General features: G+C 33.3%; 1 protein-coding gene across 7 annotated transcripts in view; it reads right to left on the bottom strand.

Annotated features, from left to right (window-relative positions):
* arap3 (ArfGAP with RhoGAP domain, ankyrin repeat and PH domain 3) overlaps positions 1-14,310 on the bottom strand; it is a 59,276-nt gene that overhangs the window by 10,825 nt on the left and 34,141 nt on the right. For 3 of the 7 annotated variants that reach the window (XR_015507522.1, XR_015507523.1, XM_087281533.1), the window contains exons 15-30: positions 13,030-13,134; positions 11,939-12,095; positions 11,750-11,852; positions 11,459-11,657; positions 11,264-11,327; positions 6,147-6,310; positions 5,825-6,037; positions 4,661-4,766; positions 4,439-4,586; positions 4,190-4,258; positions 3,314-3,388; positions 2,742-2,859; positions 2,499-2,627; positions 1,515-1,651; positions 1,205-1,287; positions 1,088-1,123 (exon numbers count right to left, since the gene is read on the bottom strand). Coding sequence is in view for 2 of the 7 variants with exons in the window: in XM_087281533.1 (XP_087137659.1) it covers positions 1,088-1,123; positions 1,205-1,287; positions 1,515-1,651; positions 2,499-2,627; positions 2,742-2,859; positions 3,314-3,388; positions 4,190-4,258; positions 4,439-4,586; positions 4,661-4,766; positions 5,825-6,037; positions 6,147-6,310; positions 11,264-11,327; positions 11,459-11,657; positions 11,750-11,852; positions 11,939-12,095; positions 13,030-13,134 (1,906 nt within the window). In the remaining 5 variants the exon portion in view is untranslated. Of the gene's footprint in view, positions 1-1,087; positions 1,124-1,204; positions 1,288-1,514; positions 1,652-2,498; positions 2,628-2,741; positions 2,860-3,313; positions 3,389-4,189; positions 4,259-4,438; positions 4,587-4,660; positions 4,767-5,824; positions 6,038-6,146; positions 6,311-7,429; positions 9,347-10,484; positions 11,328-11,458; positions 11,658-11,749; positions 11,853-11,938; positions 12,096-13,029; positions 13,135-14,310 lie in introns of those variants that run through there. The other 4 variants (XR_015507524.1, XR_015507525.1, XM_087281534.1 and 1 more) reach the window with 2 other exon arrangements.

Below are 14,310 nucleotides of genomic sequence, written 5' to 3'. Positions count from 1 at the left end.
AATATAATATAATATAATATAATATAATATAATTTTAAACATTACTTGGGAAAATATTTAAAAAACATTATAATTTCAGAGCTAAGGAAATAAAAAAGAATGAAAATGATGTATTTTTTAAATCAGACTGTTATTAGATAAATTTATAATATGATGTGTCACTCTGTGATTATCACTCACACGCTGCCTAACATTTCATGTTTAAAAAGAGGGTTTCATTCCTACCAATTATTGTAATACAGCTTAAAATTATTTGTTTTTATCTATACACATTATCATATGTGCATTAATGTATAAATAAAAGTTATGATGAATTATCATGTACATTATTTATGGATTTTGTTATTTTGTAAAATAATAAATTAATAAACCTTTAATATTACAAATTTTGTTAATCAAATAAAGCACATACAGTGTCAGACAGGATTAGTAAAGCAAGCGGCCACAGGCGTGGGAAAAATGGGTCTCATTTTTAATAGATAAATCTTAAAGGCTGTGTAATGCTAAATGAGATTAAAAATGCAGTTTATTGCTTTTTTTAAATGCACAGATTCAAGCAACTGATCAATGAGGGGAAAAAGTATATCAAATATCTATGTAGCGTGTTACAACTGCAATCACAGTTATTTATATTGATATAACCAATTGAATTGGTATACTACAAGGCATCATAAAACAAAACAGTCCTTAATATAAAATTCCTTTCAAAAAGAAAACAATTTAATTACTATTTATTCTCTCTCAAGCTCCAAACGTTTAAGAGTTTCTTTATTCTGGCGAAGACAAAAAAAAGATAGTTTGAAGAAAGCTGAAAACCTGTACTCATTGACTATCATAGTAAAAGAAGTCAATGGTTACAGGTTTCCAGCTTTCTTTAAAAGATTTTCTTTTGTGTTCAACAGAAGAAAGAAAATCAAATAGGTTTTGAAAAAGTAAAGAGAAAGTAAATGATGGCAGAAATTTCAGTTTTGAGTGAACCATTCCTTTAAGAAAGTATTGTTTCCTTTTGGATTCATTCTCTACCACAATTTCGAATGGGGTAACAGATTTAATTCTACAGTATAGCACATATACATATAACACTTACAATTGCTGTTTGTCCAACAGTACTGTTAATCCCCATCTGCAGGAAAGCACAGTCATTATTTACAACAAATACATTATATCAACTGACAAAAAAAGGAAGTGAAAACAGGCATCTTACTTAGTTGGAGGTTTGAGCTTCTTTCTGATCCCCATGTAAATCTTTAAGGTCTTCAGTTGCCATTCTTTCTCAGGCTTGTTGCTCTGTGAAATGGGAACAATGAAATGCTTTACAACTTTTGTTTTCACTTCAGACTGTCTGTTTTTTTCTACAGAAGCCTGTAATGTAGAACTCTATTATTATTGCTTATTAAAAGGACAACAATGGAAATCAGTTTTGTTTTTAATCCTTTATGGTGTAATCCATGACAAATTCAAGCTTATTCACTTATTTTTTCCTCAAATAAAAAGAGAAAGGAAAGAATACACACTTTTTTGTCCTTCATCAGGAGTAATTTGTGGTCTTTAATTTGGAAAGATCGCTCCTGGAATTTGTTTCCTTGTAAGAGTTTGGGCGGCTCTTCCCGACACTTCAGCACTCCAGACTTGACGATTTCACTCTTATAGGCTATGAAAGAAACAACCGGTCAAATCCAGCAACAACACAGAAAAAAAAAATATATATTTATTTAATGCAACAACAAATAGTTTTAGAGTTTTAGGTTTAGATGTTGTCTAGTAATGGCGGTTCAATCCAATGTGGCGACCCCGGATAAATAAGGGACTAAATAGCAATAAAAGTGATGAATGAACGTTGTCTAGCAATATTCCAAAATGACATTATTTTATTTACTTTTTGTTATTAAATAATTTTTTCTTTCTTTATTATTATTATTTTTATTTTTATTGTTGTTATTATTATTACTGGTTCAATCTCATTCAGTTTGAAGTCAGATTTCCTTGTCTTTTTTGAAAGGAAGAGCGAAAAAAACCTCTAAATTAAGGACATTTATTTCTTTTGAAGACTTTTCATTAATCAACAGTCCTAGCGTAAAATAATTTCCACAGATATATATTAAGCAGAACAACTGCTTTTAACATCGAAAAGAATAATTTCCTGAGTACTGTAAAAATTATGCCAAATTTCAGCTTTACCACAAGGATAAATTAATGTATATTAAATATATAAATAGTTTAAATATGATACATACAGTAATAAATATAATTAAATAGTAAATATAATAATTTTAAATATTATTCAAATACATAATCATGAAGCATTTTATCATCCTAAATTAGCGAAGAGACTATACAAAATATTTGAACTTGTATAAAACAAAGTAGTCATGATAAATGTAAAAACTTTGAGCCAAACTCATGAATGGCTTTAAACATTTTTTATCTTCATGATAACATGATCAAATGACAGACACTTTTTTCTGGAAAGAAATCAGCTGAAATGAAAGTGCTTTCACCTGTGAAAATGTCTATAGCTTCTCCTCTGGGCACTTTCTTGACCACCAGATATGCTGAACTGGGATCAGCCATTTTACACCATTGTAAGGCTTGTTCCAGAACCTTCTCTTTGGGGTGAAGAGGTCGTTCTGCACAAATGACAATAATTAACACAGAGCTTTAAAAAAAAAACCTGTTGACTGTAAAGTGAGATTTAGTCATTCAGAAGTGACTGCTTAAACGAATGTGTATTTGGTTTTTACCGAGCTCTCCATCCTCAATGGCCTCAAAGGTCATCCACACATCCTTCTCTCCTGCGGGGATGTTCCTCATATACAGCACCTGATTGGTCAGTTCCTCCGCACACATAGTGGGAGACACCTGTGGGGGAAAATAATGAAAATAAATTCACACAAGTGGTATGCAATAATGGTTTGAATCTACCACCATGTGCTTATATTGTGGAGTAGCAACTCAAGTCACATACAGTTATAAAGCAGACTACTTAAATGTTTTATTAGGTTCTTTCCACAATAAAATGTTTTATATGTTAGCTTTGATGCCATCTATGTGCTGGTGTGCCTTGTCAGACTTTATTATTCTATCTATGAGGTTGTCAGATATTATTTTACATACATATATATATATATATATATATATATATATATATATATATATCTATCTATCTATCTATCTATCTATCTATCTATCTATCTATCTATCTATCTATATATATATATATATATATATATATATATATATATATATATATATATATATATATATATATAACATTTTTAAAAGAACAGGCTTTTTTACAGGTTTAATTGCCTACTTTCAGAGTGATGCAGCAATCTGGTATCTTTTCTTCAAGATAAACTTCAATGATCAGGTCTCCAGCCTGTGAGAGCTGGAAAAACAACAACAAGAGGAAAAAATAATTAATTATTTGAACATAATTAACACTCTCCAAGACAAACATTAGGTTTAAGACAGTTATCAAAAGATGAATGGAATCCTTTACATTTATGCAAAAAATAAAGCCAAATATTAATCTAATATTGTTGTTTAATGAATAATCACAACTTTTTTATTAACTTTATATACATATTTACTGTATATATTTATGTATATATAAATGCACACAGATATGTATGTGCTTTTAAAAAATCTTGACACATTTCCATGTCCATTGTATATAAAACTGTATGTTATAGATAGTTTATATATAAATATAAATACATATCTTTTATACATTTATTCATTTAAAAATGGATGTATGTATTTAGATCAACATAATAAAAAATGTTGCAATATAAACAAAATTATCAAGTAAACAAACTTTTATTTTGCTTTTTATTATTTTATAATTTTTTTTATCATTAAACAGCACTAAATATTTGTTTATTTTTTCAGTAAACTACAAATGAGATTCGACAACAAAAAAAGTAATTTTTGCATTAAATAATAAATAGTAAAATAAGTATGTTATTTTATAATAAATCATAAAAAATATATGTCTTATTTTATACATATTTATATGATAAATGTTTTGATGTTTCTATATCTTTCTATATTTGGTGGAATAACCTTGATATTTTAAATCACAACAGATCAAAACATTGTCATTTTCTAAAAAAATGCTATTAATGATTTTCCAAAAGGAATAATGCTAAATAAATATAATCAATATTATAAAGACATACTGTACCTGTGTGTCTCTCCATGTGGTTATCAAACTGATTTCCAAATCAATCTGCGTTTGATGTTCTTCATCAACCTGAGCAAACACAAAACAATCAAAAACAATTACTAGCAAAAATGTTTCAAAAATTCACAGATATTAATCAAAACATACAATTTCAAAAGTATTTTTGTACCACTTACTGGCACAATATTCTGTGAATAGATTCTTAAACATATGCTATAACATCATACAACTTTGAAGTTATCCACTTACATCAAATATATAGAGATAGTTATCAATGAGGTCTTCTATGATTTTGACCTCATGTTCCCCTTTGCCATCAGTCTGAAACAGGCTGGGTGCAAAAAGCAGGGACAGGTTTTTAGTGCACATCTGATTCAGATCCGCACACTTCTGAACCCTATGGAAAGAAAAGGAGTGTTGAAGGAGCTATTATTCACAAAAAACCGACGCGAGGACAATAAAGTTACTCACCGGTACAAATGACTGATGAGCGCTGCTAAAGTGGTTCTGTTGACCCGTGGTAAACCTCGAATCAGCTCTTTATATCGATCCAAGCGCTGTGTCTTCAGAGGGATCTCTGCGTAAAGCACAAGAAATCACTGAGACAATCTGACAATTCTGTGTTTGTTGTCATTCATTTGAATATTTGGGCTTGTTTTCAACATCACAACTGTGGCTATGAAATACATTTTTGTTTTACTTGTGTAAATAAAAATGCAAATACATTGTCAATTTGCATAATTGATGCTGAAATGTAATTATGTATTATTAAAAATGGAAATTATAAAAACAACAACAAACAGAATGAATCATGATGTCTGTATATAATCATATTTCTGTATATATTAAGCAACATAGTTGCTAACAACTCTTTACTGAAATTAAACATTTCAAATTGGAAATGTTTCTTATAGGAAATGTTTCAGGTTATAAATGTATATTGACAGTTATAATATTATAGCTTCTGAAGAATTATGTGACTTTAAATACTGCAATATTGATGCTAAAAAAGCATGCACACTGGCATGCACGCGCACACACACACAAAAGGCTGTTTAATAGTATAGTAAAATTATTTCACCATATAACTGTTTTGCTGTATTTCTGATAAATAAATACTAGTTAAATATACAGTATATATTAGTATAATTATATACTAATAAAAAAATGTATACTAATAAAAAAAACATTTTAAAAAACATATTGCAAATTATAATAAAATGACAATACCGTTTGCTATCATAAGCAGGCTTCAAATAAATTTAAAGGGGTAGTTCACAAATGAAAATTGGATCCAAGCCTTAATGAGTTTCTTTTTTCTGTTTAACACTAAAGAAGACATTTTGAAGAAAGCTGAAAACCTGTAACCACTGACTTCCATAGAAAAAAAAAATTCAATATTTTTTTCAACTTTCTTAAAAATATATTTTTATATATTTTAAACACTTATATGTTATACAAATATATATTAAACACTTTTGTGTTTAACAGAAGAAATAAAGTCAACAAGTAAATGAAGACTAAATAAAGACAAAGCCTTTCGTTTTGGGTGAACTCCCCCTGTAGCAGACATAATGTTAAAAACAACCCATAATATTTAAATTTTTTTAACATTCAATTGAATACTGTACTCACTGGCAGCTTCTTTCCAGAAGGGGTGGAGGTCAGCCATGAATATAGGGTCATCAATTTCCCGAAAGAACCTTTTCAGAACATCCGTCACGTCCTCAATGAAGTTATCCCCAATACGGAGCTTTACGTTGCGGGCGTCCTTACGAAACTCTTCCATCAAAAGCTTGATTCTGGACTTGGCACCATTTTTTCTGTAAATACCCTCATGACCCAGACCTGTGGCAGAGTTTGAAATCAGCTAATTTTTCATGTACATCTAATAGAAGATTTAGGCAAACAAGAATCTAAAAAAATCAGAAGGAAATGAATCAGTCTCTCTTCTCACCATATTGGGTTATGAAAGCAATGCAACTGTCTACTATGATGGGAATGTCATTTCTGCTGAGCTGCTGATCTTTCAGGGTGTTTCCTTTCCCCCCTGCAGCCTTCTGGATGTCCGCGTACCAGAGGGAGAAATCAGTCCTGCCAGTGCCCTGCAGATGAAGAGTCCTGCAGACAGACATTCAGTTATGATGAAAAATTAGAGCAACTTCTCCTTTGTTTGGAATAGAATCAGAAATATGTATTAAAGTGCCTCTATTATGGTCTTTTAAAGGTTTCTTATTTTGTTTTAAAATCTTCAATAATAGGTTTATAAAATAAAACTGAGTATGATTTTTAAAATTCCAATAAGAAAATAATGTGCATAAATTATGATGGCAACACACTTACAGAATAAATTCCAGCACAACAACAAAAGGTGCGATAGGAGATAGGGATTGCATATATAAAATGTTATTTTGATCATTATAAAATTCCTTAACCAAACTGAACTCCCAAAGAGGAGTCTTGCACTCCCAATAGCCGTTATGACTGTTTAATGAGTTTTGTCTTCGTCTACTGGGGCACATGTAATTAATTATATAAGAAAAAGGGTCTAAATCTGCAGCAAATTCCATTTCCTATTTGATATTTGGCACCAGTTAATCAGAAAGTGACAATTTTGTTCTCTTTGACTCTATGGAAGGAAACGGTGCTTTATTTGCGAATGTTTTATGCAGAGTTCCAGTTTTGTGCATAAATCTAAATCACATCTTTGGATGAAAACCTGAGTGTGATTAAAAAGTGTGAATATATGACTCAATAACACTCTTGAATCAAAACAAAAGACTCTGTTGCTATTCATGTCTGGTGCAATGAAAATATTTTTTTTCATTCCTATGCTATCCTATGCTTATTCATAATCTACAGGTGTCAAAATTGTCAAGGGTTAAAGGTTGCTGGAGGGCCACAACTCTGCACTCCATGCTTGATTGAAAACTATAGGTACGTGTTGAAGCAGATTTGGATCTACACTTGGGAGAGATGTGGTCCTCCAGGACCCCTGCCCTAATCCCTTCGATGCCATCACTTCGGAAGGTAAACCCATCAAAGGGATTAGGGCATGGGGATGAGCCCTACCAAATGGAATGTGGTGCAAGTGTTTGTTAAGTTTGCTATCTGAGAAGAGAACTTTCCGATAAAAGGTCACAGCGACCACAAAACCATCAACAAAAGCAAAAGTTATGTGGCAAAGAATTGCAGATAAAATTGGACTCACTCATAATATTGGTACATTGTTTTTTCTTTATATACAGTTGTTTATTTTGTATTATGGTTTGTAATTTGTAGTAAAAGCAGAGAAAAAACTGACAAGGTACTGTACATACATAAGGGGAAAAAAATAAAATAAATAAGGAGGATTTTCGTAGGATACTAAGCAGGCTGCCAAAAAACGCATTGTTGTAGTCAAAGGCACTTTGCATATACAGACATGAACTGGCTACCAATAGCTAGCAGTTTTCAACATATGTCATATGTTTTCCAACAAATATCACATTTTATTGTGTGTTTTACAGAAGAAAACCCAAACACTTTCTGAACAAGTGGAGGGTGTGTGAACCATCTATTTGAAATCTCTTACATTCACAAACAGCTCATTACACAGCACATAATAAGTAATATAAAAAAATCACTTTAAGGGACATTTTAAAAAGGGTTTTAATTTGTACTAGAGGTCTGCATTGCACCAGATTTCTTGTGACATGGGAATACATTTCCGAATAAAATTCGGTAGCGGTCGGTAACTGGTGTAATTTGAATGAGAGCAGGCAGTCTAACAATATAGGGCTCCCAAATCCCAACATGATTTAAAAACAGCTTATCTGTGATTTCCTCATTCTTATTAAGCACCGGTACAGCCTGTTCTCATGACTGTAACCCATGATAAACGCATCACCAGTGCTTTCTGCACATGCTTTTATTCCGCATAGTCTGTGCACGCATCATCTGCATTTCGCCCCAATTTTATCCTCCTTACACTGGCTGCCTGTTAAGTTTTGTATTGATTTTAAAATATTGCTTCTTAACTATAAAGCTTTAAATAATCTAGCTCCTGTTTATCTAACCAACCTTCTGTCTTGCTACAATCCAACCCGCTGTTTAGGATCTCAAAACTTAGGGCCTCAGGTAGTACCTAGAATAGCAAAGTCGAGTAAAGGAGGTCGAGCCTTTTCATTTATGGCTCCTAAACTCTGGAATAGCCTTCCTGATAATGTCCGAGGCTCAGACACACTCTCGCAGTTCAAAACTAGATTAAAGACCTATCTGTTTAGCAAAGCATAAACTCAGTGCATCACTTAGCGGTATATACATGAATGTGCTCCACACAGGTTTTTGCATCTCATTTATATACACTATAAACAGTGGCTAAGCTAATTGTTCTCTTTATTCTCCATTTCCACCTGGGGAGACTCTTCCCGAGGCCCTTAGACTATGCAGTGCCACTGATTCGATCTAAGACAAGCAACGAGATGATCCTTATGTGACCATATTCTTGGACCAGGCCGTATACTGAGCAGCTACTGTGGTGGTCACGGAGGAGTGAACAGCATGAGACTGATTCCTGTAATGCTCCAGGGACAGACAAGTCTTCACTGAGGTCCAGCATTCTCCAACCTCTGGTGCCTTGACTGTAGCTCTGCACAAGACGTTTGGCCAGGGGACAAATGGTCGTGCCCAACTAAGCCTGGTTTCTCTCGAGGTTCTTTTTCTTCACTTTTGCCAATTGGTGAAGTTTTTTCCTTGCCGCTGTCGCCACTGGCTTGCATGATTCGGGATCTGTAGAGCTGCGCATCGATGGATTTGCTCTTCAGTGTTTGGACTCTCAGTAGTGAATATTAAACCACACGGAACTGAGCTAAACTGAAATGAAATTAAACTCTAAAAACTTAACTGACACTGTTTCAATTTACTATGATATTTTATGTAAAGCTGCTTTGACACAATCTACATTGTAAAAGCTCTATACAAATAAAGGTGAACTGAACTGAACTGAATAACGGTCCTCAGAGCAGGCATTACCAACATGGGAGAGCAAAGTGAAGATGCGCTGTCCTTCAGCTTGCATTAGAAAATGGTCAGTTTACTGTTAGGAAACCCACATAAGGGATGTCTGATGTATGGGAGTCTTTTTCATGTGTCATAGACACAAATAAAAAATTGACCCTTAGGCCCCGTTTACACTAGTGCGTATTAGTTTTAAAACGGCGTTTTAGAATGAAAACGATCCGCGTCCACACTCGCGTTTTACCCAGCGTTTCTGAACTGCTCTCCGTCCACACCAAAACGCTGAAAACGCACATCACGTGACCACACACACACACTTTGGCAATCGCTGGAGCCTGTCTACCCAGATGAGAGCTCTGCTAGTCGGACTTCTCATCAAGCATCTCCCGCTGGATCTAATCTCACTATATTTATTAAACGGGATATTTCATTCATCTTGTTGTCTTTATCTAACGACATATTCCCTGACTTTGGTCACTGGAATCTATTACTTGTTCTCAGGTAACGTGTTTTGGCTGAGCGCAAAGATAAGTTAATGATTAATGTAAGCACGTACATTCTGTATATTGACTGATCGCTAGCCTTTATTTCCTATAATGTATAAACTTATTGTATGTTATACTTTTATAATGGCCATTATCGATTATTAAAACTTCAGCAAAAGAGAGGGTGTGTTTCGTATTTTCACTGAAATTGAAAGGAGGCAGTTGTTATCGGCTCCGTTTTGTTATAAATATGCAGACAGTGAAGATGACGCTCATGCAGCACGACGCCTCAACATTTCTGCTGTCTGTTTAGTTGTTAATATTAAAATAAAAATAGGCAGTTCCTTATATCAAGTTTACATTTTATTGTTGAGAAAGTGAAACAACGTAGCCAAGGTGATGTGAATGAAGTTATAAAGTACACTGTTCCCTGTGAAGATTGACGCATGTCCTCGGTATGTTTTCCATATCAAACTGAGAAGAAGAGATGCAGCCTTGATCAAACTTGCGAAGTCTGAACTTACACGGAGAAGATTCAGGACTGAACTGTGTGTTAGGCTACTTAATATTGAGGAAAAGCCCCAATCAGAGAGGCGAATGTCTGCAGCCCCGCCTCCGTTTTCAGATGTCTCCGTCTTTCCCCATCCACACTGAGACGGAGCTGCAGCGTTTTAGAATGAAAACGGCCTCTCCAGCGTTTTCGAAACGCTCCGTTTTCGGCGCTCGAGAACTCCGGCGTAGTGTGGACGGATGGCGTAACCGTAGCAAAACTTATGCGTTTTCAAACTAAAACGCATTAGTGTAAACGGGGCCTTAGCGTGATGTGATAATACCTTAAACTTTTGCCCTTTAGGAGGCAAAGGACTGGAACCTTTAAGGTGGCACTCCCCCCCCTGCACAACCCATAGTTTAATCTGTCATCTCTCTCTCTTGGTAGTACTCAATTTTAACATGAGATTTTGGAAACCAGATCTAAATTTAGCAAGAACAGTCAGATTGGGTAGAAAATGGGGCAGTTTGGGCAGCGAGTGAACAAAGGCTGCATATACGGTGGGATCGGTTAGGTATGGAATAAAACCTTGCTGGAGCGGGATTAAAAAATTTGTCCCCTGCAGACCTCTATGTTGTACTGTTCTCTAAAATTTACTAATAATGTTATCAAGATTTTTACATCAAAAAACAAATTAGGAAGTAATTGACTATATTCTGAGCTGTTTTTGACTCCCATATTAGAACAGTTTGAATGGGCGCGGCCAAGTGTAGACTCCTTAGTAAATGCCAACTGCTCTGATTGGCTTGCAGTTTTGCATATTAACACGACTAAACAGGCAGTGAAAAAGAAGTAGGCACGGATCTTCTCCAGAGGTGGAGTTTTTCCACCCTGTTACATCAACATTCCAGAACCTGTGGTTTTGTCAGACTGGCTTCAATACACGTTGATTTTAGAATAACCACAATGTATTGAGTTTCGAAACTTACAGGACACATTTTTATAGTGCTATGAGCTAATATATATACATTTTTAAAAATGAAGAGAATTTAGTTTTTTTTAGTTCATGACCCCTTAAAATTGTGCAAGTCAAAGACCTACCTTCCTTTCTCAACAAGAACCAGAATGTCCTTCTTCTCATGGTTCTCCATTTCCGATGCAATACCTTCATTTTTAACCCAAGGAATAGACAAAAAAGCACATATTTCTTTTATTAATCCCCAAGGGTAAATTAATCAGCATGTTTTTCTCTGAAACACCATATCAGTGTCACAGTGATTGAACAAACAGACTCACTGAGCTCCTGTAGGCGTTTCAGGTTTATAATATCCTCGGCGGCTCCATCATTTCCAGGGCATATGAACAGGTTGGACTTCTGGAGAACAAAGAAGCCTTCTTTCCACTGCTGTGGGTCTAACATGGCCTTGTATCTCAGCACACCCACCCGCTCGAACTCTCTCGCCAGCAGGCAGTGACAGCTGAGAGGAGTAGTGGCCTGCCAGAGATTAAAACCGAGGTGAAATCTAATGCACCAATGCGACTGTTTCCTTTGCATATAAAACACAGCTAGTTCTGATTCATATTTACCTTCCCTATTGCTCTCGCCCAACTGTGCAAAGCATCTGGAGTCTCCAAGCCAAACTGGACCAGTTTATCAGACATTAGGTAAAGTTCAAAAGTGTAGCGAAATCTGAGAAAAACATCAAGAGTAAGATTATTAAGAGTTTTTTTAATGTTTAAATGTCCTGAGGGATGTTGGTTAGCAGTGGCTCTCACTTGTCAATAAAGCCGCTGTTGTTGCTGGAGTCTGGCCTGCTGACTCCTAAACAGATGATGTCTTTAACATCGATCTTCATACTGGGCTCATGACATCTGTCAGACTCATAAAAGAGAATAGACTTCTCCACCGAACACCAATATTTTTGGAAATCTGCTGAAAGAGTAATAAAACAATCAAACAACAAAAACTGAAACATCTGAATGTGTATTAGTATTTGTACTCAGTCATTTTATGAATGCTTCACATCAAATTATGGTATTAAGAATAAGAGTAATGCTGTTTAAAACCAAGTTGCAATCAAGTGCCCATCTGAATATTTTTAAAGTGTTAAAAAAAATCCAGTAAAATTGATAATACTTAAATTATTATTATAAAAAACATATAAAAAATAAAATTATATATATATATATATATTATACATTTCTAAACATGATACACATTTCTAAACATGATAGTTTTAATAACTCATTTCTAATAACTGATTTATTTTATCTTCGTCATGATGACAGTAAATAATATTTTACTGGATATTTTTTTAAGACACTACTATACAGCTTAAAGTCACATTTAAATGCTTAAAATAAAAACAAAACAAAATAAAACAAATAAGACTTTCTCCAGAAGAAAAAAATATTATCAGACATACTGTGAAAATTTCCTTGCTCTGTTAAACATCATTTGGGAAATACTTAAAAAAGTAAAAAAAAAAAAAAAAAACTATTTAAAGGGGGCTAATAATTCTGACTTCAATTATAATATATTAATATATATATATATATATAACATCTTTGTAGATTCTTTGAAAAAAGTATAGAAATTATTTGTAAAATTGTGAATCGTTGAGACTTTTTCGATGATTTTAATGCATTTTTGCACTGGTATATATGTTTTAAATCTCACCAATTCCAAACTTTAAAATACTTTAAAATAAAGTAAATAAATATTGAAGAGCACTTTAAAAATACCAAATTCATTACATTTTCAAACAGATTAATGAATTTGAAACATTATGACAGATTTATTTGTAAGAGATGCATTTTATTTCTGAATTTTTGCCAGCACTTGTTTTTGCTATATAGTCTCCTACCGTCTCTGGTCCTGCGTGATAATGTCCCTTTGTTCAAAGAGCCTGACTTGTAGAGGAAGCCGGAGTACAGGATGGGCTGCATGATCTCATCATACACGCAGGAATCTGAAAAAATGTCGCTCATATTACACTTGAACAGATTAAACAAGACATTTTTATATAATATAAAAAGTTAAATAAACTATAAATTATATCAAAGGTGAATTAAATTTACTGATGTTAATTTTTTATTGTAGTAAATGCAGGAAAGCATAGCAAATATACAGTACTCAAAAATTTGGCTACAGGAAGATTTGTTCATTTTTTCGTTTTAAAAGTTGCTCACCAATAGTACATTACATATTCAATTAATTATAGCTTAAAGTGAACTTTCCTATGTGAAAGCTTCAAAATGCAATTTATTGATGTGATTAAAGATGAACATTTTATACATCATGTTTTAGTGTCGTGTGACACTTGAAGTTATTATTGGTTCTTATGATAAATGCTGAAAACATAATCAATTTCTTCTGCTTTATTTTGTTGAAAAAAAATAATTTAAAAAAATTACTTTCAGGATTTGGTAGAGATATAAATTTCACATTAACAACATATGTTTAACATACATTTTTGTGTCATTATAAATGTCTTGAATCAATTCTTTTGATCAATTTAATGTGTGCTTGATGAATAAAGTTTTTCTTTTTAAAGTTCTCCTTTTTCAGAACAACCGTTTTAAACCTAATTATAATTAAATGCATACACGCACGCACACACACACACGCACACGCACGCACACACACACGCACACACACGCGCACACACACACGCGCACACACGCGCACACGCACGCAAACGCACGCACAACAAAATATTCCAAAAAATTCTTTTAATATTAATCACGCTAAAACGTACAGTAGCTAATCAAAATAAACTGACATTATGCTAACCAAAAATCATTACTTTCTTTTCTAGCAACAACAGATAATAATAAAATGAATAATAACAAAGACATTAAAATTAAATATAAATTTACAATAAAATGAGTAGAAAACAAATTAAGTACACCCCTCTCAAATCCCTTTTAAATTCATATTTTAAATAGGGAGCTATACAATATAGTATTGTGCACATACCTTAGATTAGTCAGTACTGAAGCCAAATCTGGAGCTTATCTAACAAAATTACTTACGATAACGGTCCAAAAAGTAGAACACACAAATTTATATGTTATAGAAAAATATGAAATACAAATTTAAAAGAGTAAAAATCAAGAGAAGCAAAAAAAAAATTTTTAAATGT

Source organism: Danio rerio, chromosome 14 (assembly GCF_052040795.2).
Source record: "Danio rerio strain M-AB ecotype USA chromosome 14, GRCz13ab, whole genome shotgun sequence".
In the NCBI taxonomy this organism is placed as follows: domain Eukaryota; kingdom Metazoa; phylum Chordata; class Actinopteri; order Cypriniformes; family Danionidae; genus Danio; species Danio rerio.
Note: the sequence above shows the minus strand (reverse complement) of the source record. Positions and strands in the feature narration are given on the sequence as shown.